General features: G+C 41.2%; 1 protein-coding gene across 3 annotated transcripts in view; it reads left to right on the top strand.

Annotated features, from left to right (window-relative positions):
- The window catches only part of UBR4 (ubiquitin protein ligase E3 component n-recognin 4), a 123,115-nt gene that overhangs the window by 7,934 nt on the left and 97,278 nt on the right, over positions 1–17,903 (top strand). For all 3 annotated transcript variants that reach the window (XM_090268694.1, XM_090268693.1, XM_090268692.1), the window contains exons 3-17: positions 541–644; positions 1,415–1,544; positions 1,660–1,799; positions 2,310–2,412; positions 2,529–2,670; positions 2,813–2,937; positions 7,998–8,122; positions 8,676–8,735; positions 8,917–9,107; positions 12,521–12,620; positions 12,756–12,893; positions 13,332–13,449; positions 14,393–14,580; positions 15,539–15,698; positions 15,803–15,888. In XM_090268694.1, coding sequence (XP_090124820.1) covers positions 541–644; positions 1,415–1,544; positions 1,660–1,799; positions 2,310–2,412; positions 2,529–2,670; positions 2,813–2,937; positions 7,998–8,122; positions 8,676–8,735; positions 8,917–9,107; positions 12,521–12,620; positions 12,756–12,893; positions 13,332–13,449; positions 14,393–14,580; positions 15,539–15,698; positions 15,803–15,888 — 1,910 coding nt within the window. The remainder of the gene's footprint in view (positions 1–540; positions 645–1,414; positions 1,545–1,659; positions 1,800–2,309; positions 2,413–2,528; positions 2,671–2,812; positions 2,938–7,997; positions 8,123–8,675; positions 8,736–8,916; positions 9,108–12,520; positions 12,621–12,755; positions 12,894–13,331; positions 13,450–14,392; positions 14,581–15,538; positions 15,699–15,802; positions 15,889–17,903) is intronic.

Genomic DNA, 17,903 nt, shown 5'->3' with positions numbered 1-17,903 from the left:
TATGGTCAGAGTCACTTTGAGCTTGAAGACACTTTTTGTAGAAAGCTCTTTGCAAAAAGGCATTTAGAATCTATGGGGAAAAAGAAGCAGTATATTCTCGTGGTTAAGGGTGTGAACTCTAGAACCAAACTTCCTGAATTTGACGCTAGCCATGTGACTTGGGCCAGCCATTTAACCTCTCTATGGTTATCTTAAATAAAAAAAAGTTATCTGCTTTCCGATACCAACCTCATAGAACAGGTTTAAGGATTGAGTTAATATACTTGAAGTGCTTGGCATTTACGGTGATGTGTTTCTTATTATAATTATCTTAGTTTCTAGCAAATGTAAGATATATTGATTTATTAGCAATTGATAGTTATCAATGACAAGAAGCCTTGCTTGCCCCTTTGGATTGTTGGTTCTGAATAATTATTATCATGGGAATATTGAAAATGTTGGATATATGGAGCTCAGTACTGGTTCTGCTTGCTATAGTAACTGTAAGGGTGACGTGAGTTATAGAAGTTGGAGGTTAAGTGAAGCTTCTTACTTTCTCAGTTCCCCGGAACCAACTTCAGTCGGTGGCGGCAGCCTGTAAAGTCTTGATTGAGTTTTCTCTCCTGCGTCTGGAGAATCCAGATGAGGCTTGTGCTGTGTCCCAGGTGAGAGTGATGAGCCCATTTCTGAATCTTATTTTGAGGTAGGGTTGTGGAATGATGGAGAAGGAGTGGCATAGAGCAGGGGTTGGTAAACTTTTTCTGTAATAGGCCAGATTGTAAGTAATTTGCTGACCATCCAGTCCCTGTTGCAACTAGCCTCTGCGTTTTCAGGCTCTGCCTTTGTGGTGGGAAAGCAGCCACAGGCAGTTCATAAATGAATGAGCAGAACTGTAGTTCAGTAAACTTTATTTACAAAAACATGCAGTGGTCTGAATAGGGGCTGTGGTTTTCCAGTCTCTGGTCTAGAGGGCTGCAGAGGCTTTTACAAGGATTCCAGTTACTTTCCTACAAGGCCAGGCAAGTAACAGTGAGTGAAGTGTGCTAGTCGAGATGGTGCGTGACCCAGCTGTAAAGGGGCCCATCACCGCTCGGCTCCAGCTCACTGTGCTCTGCAGCCATGGAGGCTCCAAGGCTCATTATTATATCTTGTGGATTATTGAGAGAGAGAAGAAATCTGGATTTGTATGTTAAACCTTCCATGTTTTAAAAAGTTAACTTTAACTTCAAATTAAAAACCAAGAACATTGGGAAAAGAGTAAGACAAATCTGCAAGCCAGATATGGTCAGAGGACCATTACCTTGTGATCTCCGCTTTAGTGTTTTCTCCTAAGACTGCAGATCTTAGTAGGAACGTAAATTTGGCCCTGTGCCAGTTAGAAGTCTCAAAAGGGTCAAATCTTCTAAAAACGTATTTGAATTTGTTTTCTTTTCAGAAACACTTGATTCTCCTCATCAAGGGTCTGTGCACTGGCTGTAGCCGACTAGACAGAACTGAAATTATCACGTTTACAGCAATGATGAAATCGGCCAAACTACCACAAACAGTGAAGACACTCTCAGACGGTGAGTGTTCCTTTGCCAGGCCTGGTTGCTTGGCCACTTCCCTGGCCAGCTTCTTCCTGTTTTGCTTTCTAGTTGGCAATCTTCTCACCACTCTGTTTGCTTTTGTGTTTTACAGTGGAAGATCAGAAAGAGCTGGCCTCACCAGTAAGCCCAGAGTTGAGGCAGAAGGAGGTACAGATGAATTTTTTGAATCAGCTGACATCAGTTTTCAACCCTAGAACTATAGCATCACCATCGATAGGCCCACAGACTCCGGTGAGTTAACTTCAGCCAAATGTCCTTGTTAAGGCGATGATACTAGGAAAAATAAGTCACAAGTGTATTTTATATTTGTGATATAAAATGATGTACTTGCCAATGTTAGAAAAAAACTGAATACAAACCCAAAATTAAAAAACTAAAACTCACTCTGGCTCCTTCTGTCTATAGTTATTACTATTTTGATGACTATTTTCTAATGTAAATTTCCAATGTAAATAAACAAATATAAAGAAATGTTCTCTGTAAAAGGCATCATTTTATAGTAGTTTTAGGATATATGTATATATATTTTAAAGCTATATATTTTCCCCCTGTTTTTGGGAAAATAACTTCTATTTTCCCCAAACACTAGAGAGGAATCTCTTCTGATCACCTGGAGTGTCTGAAGAGTGTCCATGGAGCTGTTACGTGGTTTGGACAGGTGGTTCGGTTCTGAACCCCAGGGCAGTAGTCAGCAGACGATAGTATCTTGATAGGCCTTTTATATCCTTTGTTTTTCTTCAGGTGGAAGGAGAAAATGATGAACAGTCATCCACAGATCAAACCTCTGCAATCAAAACCAAGAATGTGTTCATAGCTCAGAATGTGACTAGTCTTCAAGAGCTTGGTAAGACTCTTAATTGTTGTCAGAAAGCTGGTTCCTCTGCTTTCAAAAATTCTTTAGGTGGAATCAAACTGCAGACAGAAGCTCGTTTGTAAGGACGAGCTTTTTCCCTAATTCAGGTGGCTCAGAGAAGCTGCTGCGAGTCTGCTTGAACCTGCCGTATTTCCTGCGCTACATCAATCGGTTTCAGGACGCAGTGTTGGCCAACTCCTTCTTCATCATGCCTGCAACAGTAGCAGATGCCACTGCTGTTCGCAATGGGTAAGGTGCTCCGGTGGACACAGACTTTACATCCTGACGCTGTTCTCAGAGAGGGATGGGCTGGTTAGATTTTGTGGCATGCCTGCTTTCAGATTATAGAAGCAAGTGATTCACTTCTGTCATCTTCTCTGTTACATTCCAGTTTCCATTCGCTGGTGATCGACGTCACCATGGCATTGGATACCCTTTCTCTACCCGTGTTGGAACCTCTCAATCCTTCTCGTCTGCAGGATGTGACAGTCCTCAGCCTAAGTTGTCTATATGCAGGTGAGAAGTTATAATGTCTGATCTCATTTTCTCAGTCAAGCACAGATACACTTTCCAGAAACCATGAGATCCCTCTGGGTACATTCTCCCCCTTTACCTTTACTTACTCTTTTCCCAAAGGATCATCTAATATCCTTTCTAGGTGAAATAAGGTCTCAGTAGGAATCTTGTAAGTTGTCATATAGTTCAACAGCTGGCATTATGTTATGAGCATATTTGATTCCATAGTGTGTGCAGATAGTAAGTGTCTACTGTATGAAAAGCAAAACTCCAAATGCTGTTAGGATATTGAGGTGAATAATGTGTAATCCCTGCCCTCAAGGAGCCTACACTTGAGCAGATGGACCACATAGTGCAATATAAAACAGGAGATGCCAAAGGCAACAGAGAAGTATAGTATATTAGGGGCACACAAACAAGGGAGAGATTGAGTCTTACTGTGGGAGCAGGTTTGAGGAAGGCTTTATAGAACAGGTGGTATCTGTTTATGTTGATAAATACAGCGAATGTTATTCTTCATGCTTCCACAGAATCCCCTTTCTGTTGAACATGCTTCCATGGAAATGAGGTCTGATAGCTGGTGTTTACTCTTTCTTTCTTTCTTTTTTTTTTTTAAGATTTTATTTATTTATTTTTAGAGGTTGGGGAAGGGAGGGAGTAAGAGAGAGGGAGAGAAACATCAATGTGTGGTTGCCTCTCACACGCTCCCAACTGGGAACCTGGCCTGCAACCCAGGCATGTACCTTGACTGGGAATCGAACCAGTGACCCTTTGGTTTGTAGGCCAGCACTCAATCCACTGAGCCACATCAGCCAGGGCCGGTGTTTACTCTTTTTAAAGTTATCGTTATGATTTTTTTTAACCCTTGGCTTTAAATTTCATAGTTCTAGAATATCTTGGAAGGTATAACAATTTCTGTTGTTCACTTGGTTCTGTAAGGGAGGATTTGAACAGTCTTGGAAACCTGACCTTGGGTACACCAAGAAATTACTAAAGTTGATAATCTTCTTACAGTCTTTGAACAGCTTATTTTGAGTATCTCTTCACAAATAGGAATTTAAAGATAAAGGTAGTTTCCACTAGGGAAGGCAGTAGTCATGAAGGAACTAGGTTCTGTTGATGTATCTTGTAGGGCAGGCAGGATTTTAGCTTCGCTAACACTAGGCAGAGGCAAAAGCAGGGCCCAAAGTATTCTAGGGTTTGGGGAATGTACTGGTATGTGTGTGTGAGTGTTGATTAGTGAGTGTTACAATTACAAAGAAAGTAGGCTTCCATCACAGAAGGTTTAGAAATGCGTTCTAAGTTGTTTGGACCACATCCATAGACAGTAGAGACCATTAAAGATTTTGAAGTGTAGTATGATCTGAGCTATATTTTAGGAAGAACATTCAAGCAGTACTATGCAGGATATTTTGGTGTGGGGAAATCTGGAGGTGTGAACACACTAATGGAAAGACACACTAATGGCCTGAGCTAGAGGAGCAGCAATAGGAGTAGAAAGATAAGGATGCATGAGACCTTGCGCTGTCTCCAAGTCCATTTCCACTGTCTGTTTCCTAGTCCTGTACCATTAATCTTTGTGTTTTTAAATTTGGGGTTTATTAATTTCAATTTTCTGTGAATTTATTTTTTTTAAGTAACATCTTTATTCTTTAAGATTTTATTTCTTTATTTTTATAGGGAGGGGAAGGGAGGGAGAGAAAGAGGGAGAGAAACATTGATGTGGAGAGAAACATAGATAGGTTGCCTCCTGTATATGCCCCAACCAGGGACCGAACCTGCAGCTCTGGCATGTGCTCTGACCAGGAATGGACCTGGAGACTTCACTTTGCAGGACAACACCCAGCTGACTGAGCCCCATCTGGTCAAGGCAACAATTTTCAGGGAATTTTTTGAATCTCATGTGGATCTCAGTGTACTTAGTAAGGATTAAAGATTCTCTATAAAAATTCTTAGTTGGATTAAAGATCCCAGATTTTGTTTATTGTTGAAATTTGATCATTTGGGATTATATTTAAAGAAAGGGTGGCCAAGATGGAGGTGTAGATAGACATGCTTTGCCACCCTCCACAACAATAGGAAGAAATATAACTACCTCAAAACTAAAAACAACCAGAACTACCGGAAAATTAAACTGCATGGAAGTCCAACAAACAAAGATATAAAGAAGCAATACTCATCCAGACTGGTAGGAGGGATGGAGTCGTGGTGTGGTGGCGGTGGCACCAAGGCAATGGCTGTGGCTTGCCAGCGGAAAGAATAGTCACACATTATAAAAGTTGGGAGGACACCTGGGGAGCAATCCCAGCCCCATACCAGGCCACGCTGCTCACAGCTCCAGCACCATGGAAAATAAAGCCTCATTGTTTCTAACTGTGAAAACTAGTGGGGGTTGGGGCCGAGGCAGAAATTGCCGGTCTCTCAGTAGAGTCTGCTTGTTTAGAGGCCCCCACAGGCCTAGAACGTTCGCAGACCCACCCACTCCGGGAACGATAGCCAGGGCAACAGCTAGAGAGCCACCAGTCTCATACGGAGGTGGGAAAAGTGCCTGGAAAAGGGACGAGTGCTGAGCAAATGGCATTGTTCCCTCTTAGACCCCTCCCCCACATACAGCACCACAACGTCATGAAATAGGTCACCTGTCACTGACGAATACCTAAGGTTCCACCCCTTAAACCATAACAGGTGTGCCAGCTCTACCTAAAACACAGGAAAACACAAGAAGCGGTCAAGTTGAGGAGACAGAGAAGTATGTGACAAAGGAGGGAATGGATCAAGGTTCTAGTAGGAGAACTAAGCGACGAGGAGATAGCCAACCTAACAGATGCAGAGTTCAAAACACTGGTGATAAAGATGCTCACAGACTTGACAGATATACTTGAGTATGGCAAACATAGAAGGGAAGAAGTGAAGGCTATGCTAAATGAAATGAGGGAAAATCCACACAAAATCAATGGCGAAGGGAAGGAAACCAGGGTTCAAATCAATGATTTGGAACATAGGAAAGAAAAAAAACAGTCAACCGGTACAAAATGAAGAAACAAGAATTGAAAAAAATGAGGAGAGGCTTAAGAACCTCTGGGACAGCTTTAAATGTGCAAATATCTGAACCATAGGGTTACCAAAAGGAGAAGAGGAAGAGACAGACATTGAAAACTTATGTGAAAAAATAATGAAGGAAAACTTCCCAAATTTGGTGAAGGAAATAGACATACAAGTCCAGGAAGCACAGAGAGTCCCAAACAAGCTAGATCCAAAGAGGGCCACATCAAGACACATCATAATTAAAATGCCAAAGGTGAAAGATAAAGAGAGAATCTTAAAAGCAGCAAGAGAAAAGCAGAGAGTTACCTACAAAGGTGTTCCTGTAAGACTATCAGTTGATTTCTCAAAAGAAACTTTGCAGGCAAGAAGGGACTGGCAAGAAATATTCAAAGTGATGAAAAGCAAGGACCTACAGCCAAGATTACTCTATCCAGCAAAGCTATCATTTAGAATGGAAGGGCAGATAAAGTGCTTCCCAGACAAGGTAAAGCTAAAGGAGTTCATTGTCACCAAGCCATTATTATATGAAATGTTAAAGGAACTTATTTAAGAAAAAGAAGATCAGAACTATGAACATTAAAATGGCAACAAACTCAGAACTATCAACAACAGAATCTAAAATATAAAAAGAGAAACAAACTAAATAAGTAACCAGAACAGGAACAGAATCATAGGTATGGGGATCAGTTAGAGGGTTATAAGCTGGGAGGAGGAATGGGAAGAAAGGGGGAAATGGTGCAGGGACTAAGAAGCATAATTGGTAGGTACCAAATAGGGGGAAGTTAAGTGTAGTATAGGAAAGGGAGATGCCAAAGAACATACAGACACAGCCCATGGACACGAACTAAAGGGGGTGGGATTGCTGGAGGGAAGAGGAGTACTGGGTGGAGGGGCGCAAAGGGTAAAGAAATTGGGACTACTGTAACAGCATAATCAATAAAATATACTTTTAAAAAAAAAACTGCCACTCACTGGAGCATTTTCTCAGTTCTTTGAGATTTTGCTTCCCGGCAATTGTAATTAGTTTGCCTCAAATAAACACATAAAAGTTCTCTTTAAAAAAAACAAAAGAAAGGAAAAGGAAAGAAAGAGATTTGTCCTTGATGTCTTTGAGAAAAACTAAATATGGGATTTTTTCCCCATAATCTTAATTAAATTATTAAAAGTATATGTTAAAATTAATAGATTTTATTTTTAAAGCAGTTTTAGGTTTAAAGATAAATTGAGTAGATTGTACAGAGTTCCCACAGCCTCTTCTTTCCCCTTACAGAGTTTCCAGTAACATAGTGCATTAATATATTTGTTAAAATTGATGAACTGATATTGATATATAATTATTTTCTAGAGTTTAGATTAGGGTTTCCTCTTTGTGTTGTACAGTTATGTGTACTTTGACAGGTGCATAATATTGTGTATCCATTATCATTGTGTCACACAGAATAGTTTCACTGCCCTAAAAGTCCTTCATGCTTCAGCCAGTAGTGCCTCTCCCCTCTCCACATCCCCAGTCTCTAGTAACCACTGATGTTTTTACCATCTCCATAGTTTTACCTTTTCCAGAATGCCATGTAGTTAGAATCAGCTGTATAGCATGTAGTGTTTTCAGACTGGCTTTTTTTTCTCTCTCTCAGAATATGCATTTAAGTTTCCTCTGTCTTTCTGTGGCTTGATAGCTCTCCTCTTTTTATTGCTGAATAATACAGTTATCCATTCAGCTTCTGAAGGACATCTTGAGTGCTTCTGTTTCTTGGTAGTTATGAATAAAGCTGCAATAAATATTTGTGGGCAGGTTTTTGAGTGGACAGAAGTTTTCAGCACATTTAGGTAAATGCCTAGGAGTATAATTGCTGGATCATATGGTAGGACTGTGTTTAATGTTGCCCATATGGGATTGGATTGACTTCCAGCAACAATGCGATCATTGAATTGCTTGTGAGTGCGTTGTGTTTTTGTTTCAGTTCTGGTGGATCCTTGGGACCATACCATGGTTGGAATTTGTGCATCTTTCTTTTCAGGTGTGAGTGTGGCGACCTGTATGGCCATCCTTCACGTGGGTAGTGCCCAGCAGGTGCGGACAGGGTCCACCAGCTCCAAAGAAGAAGACTACGAGAGTGATGCAGCTACGATTGTCCAGAAATGCGTAAGCCCAGCCCCTGGGGGTGCGGGGGCCTTGATTGTTCAAAGGTCACACTTTCCTCCTTAATAGAGGGAAGGATGTGGAGTACGCTTAACACGCCTTCTGCTTGGGTAGTAGGCCTAAGGGGTCAGTTGACCCTGCAGCAAACACTGTAGTGTCGTGGTGGCAGCGGACCTTGTAAAAGATGAGTCCTTCAGTCAGCGTCTGTGTTGAGGGCCTACTGTGTGTCAGTACACTTTCAGTAGAGAAGTACAGCAGAGGAGTAATTGCAGGTAGTGATCAGTGTGTAGGGTGAGTAAATGTGACGGAAAGCGGTCTGGGTGTGTCGTCGTTAGATCGGGTGGAGGGAACACACACCTCTGTGGTGCCATGTGAGCTGAGCGAGAAGAGGGAGCCAGTGCCACGTGAAGACGACGGGAAGTGTGATGATGGTGTCACAGGAAAGGGACTTGAGGATATTTCAGTCTTGAAGTGAGATTAATTTAGGTAGGATTTAGCATTTATCATGAAATACATCAGCTTGCTCAGGTTTCTATGTATGTTTGATATTGGACAGCTTGAAATCTATGACATGATTGGACAAGCGATCTGCAATTCTCGCCGAGCTGGTGGTGAGGTAAGGGCCGCGTCCCTGCTCCGTTCCGGTCTTGTAGCCTCTAAGATGTGTTCCTGTCTTGTAACCTGTAAGATGTCTATGTTCATGTTCTTCTTTCGCGCCTTTTTCTTTTTAGTTTTCAATTACAGTTGCCATTCACTATTATATTAATTTCAGAAGTCTCTTGTGTCTTTTTCAACAGCATTATCAGAACTTCCAGTTGCTGGGTGCCTGGTGCTTGTTAAACAGCCTTTTCCTCATATTGAACCTCAGTCCTACTGCCTTGGCCGACAAGGGGAAAGAGAAAGACCCACTGGCTGCACTCCGAGTCAGAGACATCCTCTCCCGCACGAAAGAAGGCGTGGGCTCTCCTAAACTGGGGCCTGGAAAGGGGTAGGTGTCTCCCTGGTGGCCGCTCCGCTTTGTTTTCTTTCCCTGCCATTTCCTGTCAGTGGGGCCCAGTCTTAACGCTTCCCGTCTCTGCATCAACAGAAAAAGCTGCCTCCATGCGCAGTCGAACTTAACAGCTAGATGATGAGCATAGTCTAGCCCTGCATCACAGTTGTGTGACTTCGGATGAATCACTCATTTTTTCCCATCTTTTCCCATTTTTTCCCATCTTGTCTCCTCACGTGTGAGAACGGGAAAATGTGTAATACATATTTTAGGATTTTTATGAGGTTCAAATCAGGAAAAAATATGCTTTCGTATAATGGGCTCGGTTAATTTTGAGGTGATTGTGCCACTTACATGTTTACCTATGAAGTGAGGATTCTGTGAGGTCCTCCTGGCTTGCTTTCTCAAACATTTGCTGCCGTTTTGATGAAATCCGTGCATTAAGTCCCTGCTTGCTAGGAAAGAAGGTCGAGGTATGGCTTCTGTGCTGTTCAAGGTTTTGTTATCTGAAAACAGGCATTTCTGGGTTTTACTTAACCCCTCCGCCCCAGCCATGGAGTGGGCTCTTAGGCAGGCATGAGGATATAGCACAATCAAAACAGTGTCCTTGCCTTTGTGGGGTTTATTTCCTAACTGGAACCACAGTGAGCAAATATACCAAGTTCATAATAGATTCTGTGTGAGTGTTGTGAAGAGAAATAAGCCAGAGCAAGTGACAGGGGCTGTGATTTTAGTTAGAGTAGTCAGGAAAGAGCTCTGAGGACGAGATGCAGAGAACACTGGCGAAGTGACAGGGTGAGCCATGCAGACACCTGGGGTAGGATTGTGCAGGTGTTGAGGTAGAAGTATAATTTGGCATCTCTAAGGCTCAGCAAGTTCAGTGTGGCTAGAGAGGAGAAATTGAGGAGGGGGCGAGGTAGAAAATCAGGTCAGAGAGTTAGCTAGGGGCCATATCACCTAGGGCCGAGTGCGGTCTATAGGTGTGAGAGGTTTCCAACAGGGGAGTGGTAAGATCTGATTGATGAGTGATTTGAGAATCCAGCTTTTGTGTGGAGAATAGACTTGCAGGGTCAGTAGGAAGGAAGGAGGCAGAACAGCTAGGAAGCCAATGCATAACTGCAAACAGCGGAAGGGGATGCGGGAAGAGGGTGGTGGCGGTAAAGGCAGAGGGGGTCAGATTGGGACATGTTTTGAAGGTATTGCAGGTGGGATTTGCTGATGGTTTGCAGGTTAAATTTTAAAAATGTGACATCAAATTTTTTGTGGCATGAGGAAAACTGGGCCATGTAATTTACTGAGCTAGGGAATACCAGCTTAGGAGTAGATTGGGAGGCAGGAAGGTTAGGAACCAAAGAATTTAATCTTGGCCACGCTGAGTTTGAGATGAATGTCAGACCTCTGCGTGAGATGTTGAGTGGGCAGGAGGGTATGTGAGTGCAGAATTCAAGGAGGAAGTCAGTTCTGGACTTCATTCAACAAATTATTCACTGAGTATCTTCTCTGTCTCAGGCTCCATGTTAGTCTGGAATGCTTTGATGAGCAACAACAAAAAATAGGCACATTCCCAAGAGTCAGAATTGATATTCATGCAAATATATGTCAAGTAGTATCTAGAGAATATTGTAATAGTGCCTTGACCTTGGTCAGAAGAAGCAAGGCAGGCTTCCCCTGAGTAAGTGTTCTGAAATACGCATTGGGATGGTTGGCAGTGTAGTCATGCACTGAGTAAGAACATTTTGGACGACAACAGACTGCATATATGATGGTGGTATACCATATCAGCTAGGTGTGTTGTGGTCTGTATCATGTATGTTTGTGTAAGCACATGCTGTAATGTTCATACAGCAATGAAATTGCATTTCTCAGAATGTATCCCTGCTGTTAAGTGGCACATGGCAGTAACTATCAGGCAAAGTAGAGAGGTAAGTTCGCTCCATAGAGAACAGTAGTTTGTGATACTGTGAGTTTATCCTCACTCTTGGCATTGTAAAGAGCAATGGGAGAATGCCAAAAAGCACCTATATTCTTAGAGGTAGCAGTTACATTTAAAAATGGCTGTTGTTTCTTGAGATTTAAAAAGAGTGTATTTACAATTTATAAGCTACAAAGCATAAGAAAGGAAAAAAGTCACCCAAATTGGTAAACATTCTACCAGCCATTTTTCTGTGCACATATATAAAATGTTTACAAAAAGAGGATCGCTGTTATAACGTATTGTTGACATCTTTTCAGTGAACAAACTATGTAAGTTTTTAATGGCTGACAGTATTCCACTATATAAATATATCATAGTTAACTAATCACCTTATTAAACATTTAGGTTGTTCCAAGTTTCTTATTTTGATAAACTATGTTTTTTAAACCTTCTAAAACACAAATCTTTGTGAACTTGTTTAATGACCCCCTTGGGGTAAATTCCTAGAAGTATAATTGTTAGGACAAAGGGCACACTTATTTAAAACTTTCAGGTGTTTTGCCAGCCTGGTCTAGTTTGCATTCACGCCAGCTGTGTGTGCAAATGTCCTGTAGCCCCAGGTTCTGTTGACAAGAGGGAATCATTAGTCTTCATGTTTGCTGACGTTAGAGGTGAAAGATGTCATTATGTTGCTCTTATTTGTGTGTCTTAGGTTACTAGTGTGATTGTGATCCTTTTCACATGTTTATTGCTCGTTTCTTTTTCTTCTGTAAACTGCTTATGTCCTTTGCCCCGCTTTTATCTTTGTTGTTTGTTCCTTTTTCTTATTGATTTGCATGAGCTCATCAAATATGAGATATACTAACTCTTTGTCATGTGATCATTTGGACAGAAATAAAAAGTTTTATAGAAGTTGGTAATTTTTAATTTTTCTTCTCAAAAGAATGACTCTTAAGAAGTTCAGACACCATTTATTTATTTATAAATATTTTATTTATTTATTTTTAGAGAGAGGGTAAGTGAGAGAAAAAGAGAGGGAGAGAAACATCAATGTGTGGTTGTCTCTCACATGCCCCCAACTGGGGACCTGGCCCAGGCATGTGCCCTGACTGGGAATCGAACCAGCAACCGTTTGGTTCACAGGCCAGCCCTCAATCCATTGAGCTATACCAGCCAGGGCTCAGACATCATTTAAATGTCAGCATCTTCACGTGACCCAGCTGCTTTGACTGATAATTTCAATTTTAAAATCCATGGATTTTGAAGTTTTTTCTAGTCCTGGAGTTCTTAAAGCCTGTGGATGGACTTCAGGGAAATGGTGCACTTCTGAAATTACATGCAGATTTTGTGTGTTTGTGTACTTTTTTCCCCCCTGGGGAAAGTTCCATAGGTTCTGAAAGGGGTCTAGTGCCCCCCAAATGGCAAGATCCACTGTTTTTTATGTTTGTACTTTATTGTGAGTTATCTAAAGGTTTTTTCCTTTTTCTTTGCGTAGGCATCAGGGATTTGGGGTGCTCTCAGTAATATTGGCAAACCATGCTGTCAAGCTATTAACATCCCTCTTCCAAGACCTGCAAGTGGAGGCCCTGCACAAGGTGAGGGGATTGCATTCAGGGAATCAGTGCAGTGATGACTGGGTCGTTTCTGGCTCAGCTAGCTTGAGCGATCAGATCGGGTTGTTATTTCCTGATGACTCATAACAGTAATTCTCTTTTGATGTTTACCTTCAGGGTTGGGAGACAGATGGTCCCCCTGCGGTCCTGAGCATTATGGCCCACAGCACCTCCATACAGAGAATTCAGCGGCTGATTGACTCTGTCCCGCTGACGAACTTGCTGCTGACGTTACTCTCAACTTCCTACAGAAAGGTGAGTGGGGTCATGCCATTGGGAGTTGGGAAGATCTTATAGAGCAGAAAATTCTCAAAATGAGTGAGACTGACTGAACACTGTGACCTTTATAAAGAAAGATGAGAGGAATTCTTAAAGGATTCCAAACATTTGAGTCAGCTATTGGTCATTAGTGTTGTGATACACATGGCTGCTCGGTGATTTGGGACATGTGGCATGCTGAAGCGAAATCATACAGGACATTATGGCAACATGCCTTTTTTGATTCTCGTCCCCATCTCTGGTTTCAGAGTGCTTTTGTAGGAAAAAACAATGCGAGTCCTGAAGGGAGCTTTTAGAGCTACTTCTTGGGTTTAGAAAAAAAGAGACAGAAAAAACTTTCAGTGGTGAAGGAGATGAAGGAGGATGGTTCCCATTTTGTGATCATCAGTCCCACTAACCTCACTGCTGGCCTAGGCATGTGTCCTGCAGCGTCAGAGGAAGGGCTCCATGAGCAGCGATGCCAGCGCCTCCACCGACTCCAACACCTACTATGAGGATGATTTCAGCAGCACGGAGGAGGACAGCAGCCAAGGTAGAGGCCTCTCTCTTCCGTCTCCCAGGAGGGGGCTGCGGGGTGCAACCAGAAGTTTCCCCAGAGGTGCCTCTGGTTTCCTGTGCACCCTTTTGAAGAGCTGCCTAGCCTGGATCTTCATTTTATGTGTATTCAAAGTTGACATATTACTTAAGAGTAAGTCGAGCTCTTGAAGACTGAATGATAGAAACTACTATCAGCAAAGCCCAGATTGCTTTTCGTTCCTTGTGCTCCAAAATCAAAAGACATCTCGATTCATATTTCTTTTTATGTTAACCCATTTTGTGAACCGAAACCCAAAAGGTATGCGAGGTGTTCGGTTTGGCTGTTGTCATAGCTGTGTGGCTTGGGGAAGCTTCGGGAGAGAAACTCCACATTGTTGTCATGAACATCAGGGCGAAACTGAGCATTCCCTCCTGTCTTAGTTTGGTGAGAGATTGAAAAGGATAAATATCTCAGATTCTTTATAATCAGGTTTGTGGAAGCAATGTACGGTATTGTAAAAGGTATAATTCTTATCTTGGGGTTTACAGTTCATAGGCAAGTAAAAGTTTGCTCTTGAAAATATTTGGTTTGTTGTTGGTAAAATAAAGGGAGATTGTTTCTCTTCCTTTGTTGGACTCCTTTAAAAAAAATCAATTTACAACAAAAAATTACAAGTTTTATTGAGGTCTGATTTATATAAAAAAAATGCTCCCATTCTATGTCTACATTTAGATATTTTTAAGTTTTAAAATTTTCAATTACAGTTGCCATACAATATTACATTAATTTCAAGTGTAAAAACATAGGTGAGTTTTGACCAATTTATGTAATCGTGTAATTACCACCACAGTCAAGATATGCTTATGTTCCTTTTGACTTAGGCATTTTTTAAAAGCAGATACACTTAACATTTTTTAAAAGTGTGTTATGGTTGTTACTTTCTTCTTTCTCTGTTCAGATGATGACAGTGAACCTATTTTGGGGCAATGGTTTGAAGAGACCATCTCCCCCAGTAAAGAAAAAGTGGCACCTCCGCCTCCTCCCCCACCCCCTCCGCTGGAGAGCTCGCCTAGAGTTAAAAGCCCCAGCAAGCAGGCCCCTGGGGAGAAGGGCAACATTTTGGCCAGTCGCAAAGATCCTGAGTTGGTAAGCGGGGATTTCTGAGGCTTAGGGGAAGGAGGAAAGGGGAGAAAGGGTGTGAAAAGCAGATCATTTGAACTAAAACATTTTCTAGGATGGATAACTGTAACATTTAAAGATATTTTTATTTAAGACTTAAATGTATAGATTATGCTTGATTCAGTAACTTCTGCCCTTGGTGGTGGCTTAGTACTAACATAGTCTTCGGAGTTAGGTGAGTTTTAATCCTACTTTTCTCACCTGTTTACTGGCTTTGTGACTTTGGGCAAGAGTCTGAACTTCTCTAGCCTCAGTTTTGTCTTGTCTCGTGTGGCGTGATCGTATCTGCCTCTGAGGGTGCTGTGAGGAGTTGCAGAGCCCTTTGCGTAGGTCCGTGGTAAGTTCCTGCTGACAGGTTTTCCAGTTAGTGTTTATAGATGGACGTACTCTGTGTAAGCCTCTGTTCTGAAGCTGTATCTGCAAGCAAGTCAGATAAAGGCCTTGCTTTCGTACAGCTTAGTCTCGTTAGGGGTCTGGACATAAAACATTTACACAATAATTCAGTTTAATTTTAATAAAGAAGTAAAGATTTGGGAATTCTAAGATTTGGGAATTCTATAATAATACAGGCTTCAGAATTGAATATATCAGTAATGATCAAGAGCTGGACAAATATTGAACCTTAGGAGAAAGAAGTGGGTCAGTCTGTTTGGAAATCTCCTGTCTTCATGCAATATTTTGTGAAGTCTGTTGTACTAAACTGGCATACTGCTTTGTGTTACTGGTAGAATTATAATACATGGGAAGGACTATCATAATTAAACTTCGTTCTGCTGTAGGTGATTTAAAACCTGATTTTAATTCATTGTATTTATTGCATGAGGCCTATGGGCATATTTCACTTCCTGTTTGTATTCAGGATTTTTGTAGGAGCTCTGGGCTTCTGAATCTGATATGAGCTTTTCTGTTTGTTTGTTTGTTTTAGTTCTTAGGTCTGGCTTCCAACATTTTGAACTTCATCACCTCTTCCATGCTGAACTCTCGGAACAATTTTATCCGAAACTATCTGAGTGTATCTCTTTCAGAACACCACATGGCTACCCTGGCCAGTATCATTAAGGAGGTAGACAAAGATGGACTCAAGGGTCAGTCGACAGGATATTTTTTCTCATGGAGTTTGGCCACAGTCTGGGTGGTGTGATACATTAAGTAGCTGCTTGAATAATTGTTTTTCCTGTTTGTCTCCAAGGTTCATCAGATGAAGAGTTCGCTGCCGCTCTCTATCATTTCAACCACTCGTTGGTGACTTCTGACCTTCAGTCACCTAACCTGCAGGTTTGTGTGTGCTGTGACCAGTTAGGCTGCAGTTGTTCTTATTGCTAAGCAACGCAGTTTTTCAGGGAATCCCCACACTGGAAAGAGTACTGAGAGAATATTCCAGTGTGACCCTCTGCCTTAATTAGGATCGTTTTAAGGAAAAGAAAAATGTCTCTCAGTGAACTTAAATAAGAGGAAAAACTACAAAAACAAACTCCCAAGGACTATCTTAGTAGAAAAATGGACAAAATAAATAAGTGGGTGATTTATTTTAAAAAACATATAAGTGCCCAACAAACATAGGCAGTGTTCATTGTTAGTAATCTAAGAGATACAGCTTAAAAGGCATGTTTTTAAAGGAATCAAATTACAGGGGATAGATGCTCTCATATACATTCCTGCTTGCAAATCCACTACCAAAATGAAGTCTAGGATCTTGTTTGTGGGCTTCTTAATCTTATTTTTCTCTCCCCACTGAAGTAGCTGATGTCCTGAATGATAAATCTGAAATTTCTCATTTCATTACATTTATGTGTGTGTGTGTGTTATTTTATGTATTTTTTGCATGTACAGTTCTTAAATTTTAAAAATTATTGTTTTTAGTTCTTACAGCAAATGGTATCATACTCTGCCATCTTTTCAGACTTTTTTCATTTAATGTTATTTAGTAATATATTGCTAAGATCCATCTGTATTTTTGCATATTTTTGTAGTCCTTGTTTTGACTGCTATATGATATTCTACTGTCTTTGTGACTACCAGTTATTCACTTCCCCTCTGTTCCCACTGATGGGCCTTTGGGTTGTGTCAGGTTTCATTGCAATTCCAGGTGTTGTGATCTTTCTTGTACATCTCCCCTGTTCTCTTGGGACCATAACTAGGAATAGAGTTGACAGGTTGTGGAGAGTGTGACCTTAAGCAGATCATACCAAATTGCTCTTCTGAGTAGCTGTACCAAGTTTTACTCCCACCAGCAATGTGTCAGGTATGCGGATTCACATTCTCCTGTTTGCCAATGTCACGTTTTCATAATAACGCTCTTATGTTCAAAGTTAGTGGTTCTCAATCTTGAATGTACATAAGGGTCCCTAGGGAATTTGTTAAAAATCCTGATTCCTAGTTGCTGTGACACTCCCCTTCCCCAGTAGAATTTGTAGATCTCCAGTAATTTGCTTTACTGTTTTGAACATTTTTTTTCTTACCCTTAAGATTCTTTCAGTGGATTCTCAGAATCAAGATACAGTTCAAAGGCTAGCACTTGCTCCCAAAGGGACAAAATCCAGGAAGCTATTTCAAGAAGTTAAAATTGATTCTCATAATCCCAACCTAGTCAAGAAATTCTTAAAAATTTTCTTTTGTTATTGAAAAAAATAATAAAAGCTATTTAGGCTAACCTACTGTTACATGAAAGCATTGGGGGGGGGCAGGAAAGGGAATGTAAATTCATTAGAAAAGTTGTTCATGTATGTAAAATAAATAGAAGGAAATGCTTCAGTTAGTATATGGCCGGCTGTCCTGCCAAGGTTAGCAATTCCTTGCCCAGATCTGAGTTTATTTAGGGAAGTTTCAAAGTTCATAGACTTGGTCTTTTCCTGCTTAAACTTGCCCAAATAATGGGGAAGAAATATTTTTCTCTAGAGAATAGTTAAGATTCCTCTAATGCTATTGTCCTCTTATCATTTTAAAAGTCATTACAGACCTTATGTGGACATACAACCTGGTTGCCCATAGTTACTGACGTCATGCAGAGGAAATCCTCAAACCTCCCTTTTCATTCCATCTCCAAACATGGGACTTTAAATTCTTCCCCTGAATTTCATAGCTATGATGGAGGGAAGTGCAGGATAGTCAGTGTAATCTAACGACCTGCTATTGAGTTCCCTACCTTAGGTAGCGTTTCTTTGGAGTGATGTACAAAGCCACTTTACCAAGGTGCCTGACTTACGGTGCAAGACACACAGTGTCCCCTCAGGGAGGTTAGTAAAATGTGTCTCAGTCTGTGAAAGCGAGCTGATGTAAGCTAGGTCTTAAAA

Source organism: Furipterus horrens, unplaced genomic scaffold (assembly GCF_987537825.1).
Source record: "Furipterus horrens unplaced genomic scaffold, mFurHor1.1.pri manual_scaffold_3, whole genome shotgun sequence".
NCBI classification, from domain to species: domain Eukaryota; kingdom Metazoa; phylum Chordata; class Mammalia; order Chiroptera; family Furipteridae; genus Furipterus; species Furipterus horrens.
The sequence above is the reverse complement of the archived record's forward strand: the minus strand, read 5'-3'. Positions and strand labels throughout refer to the sequence as shown.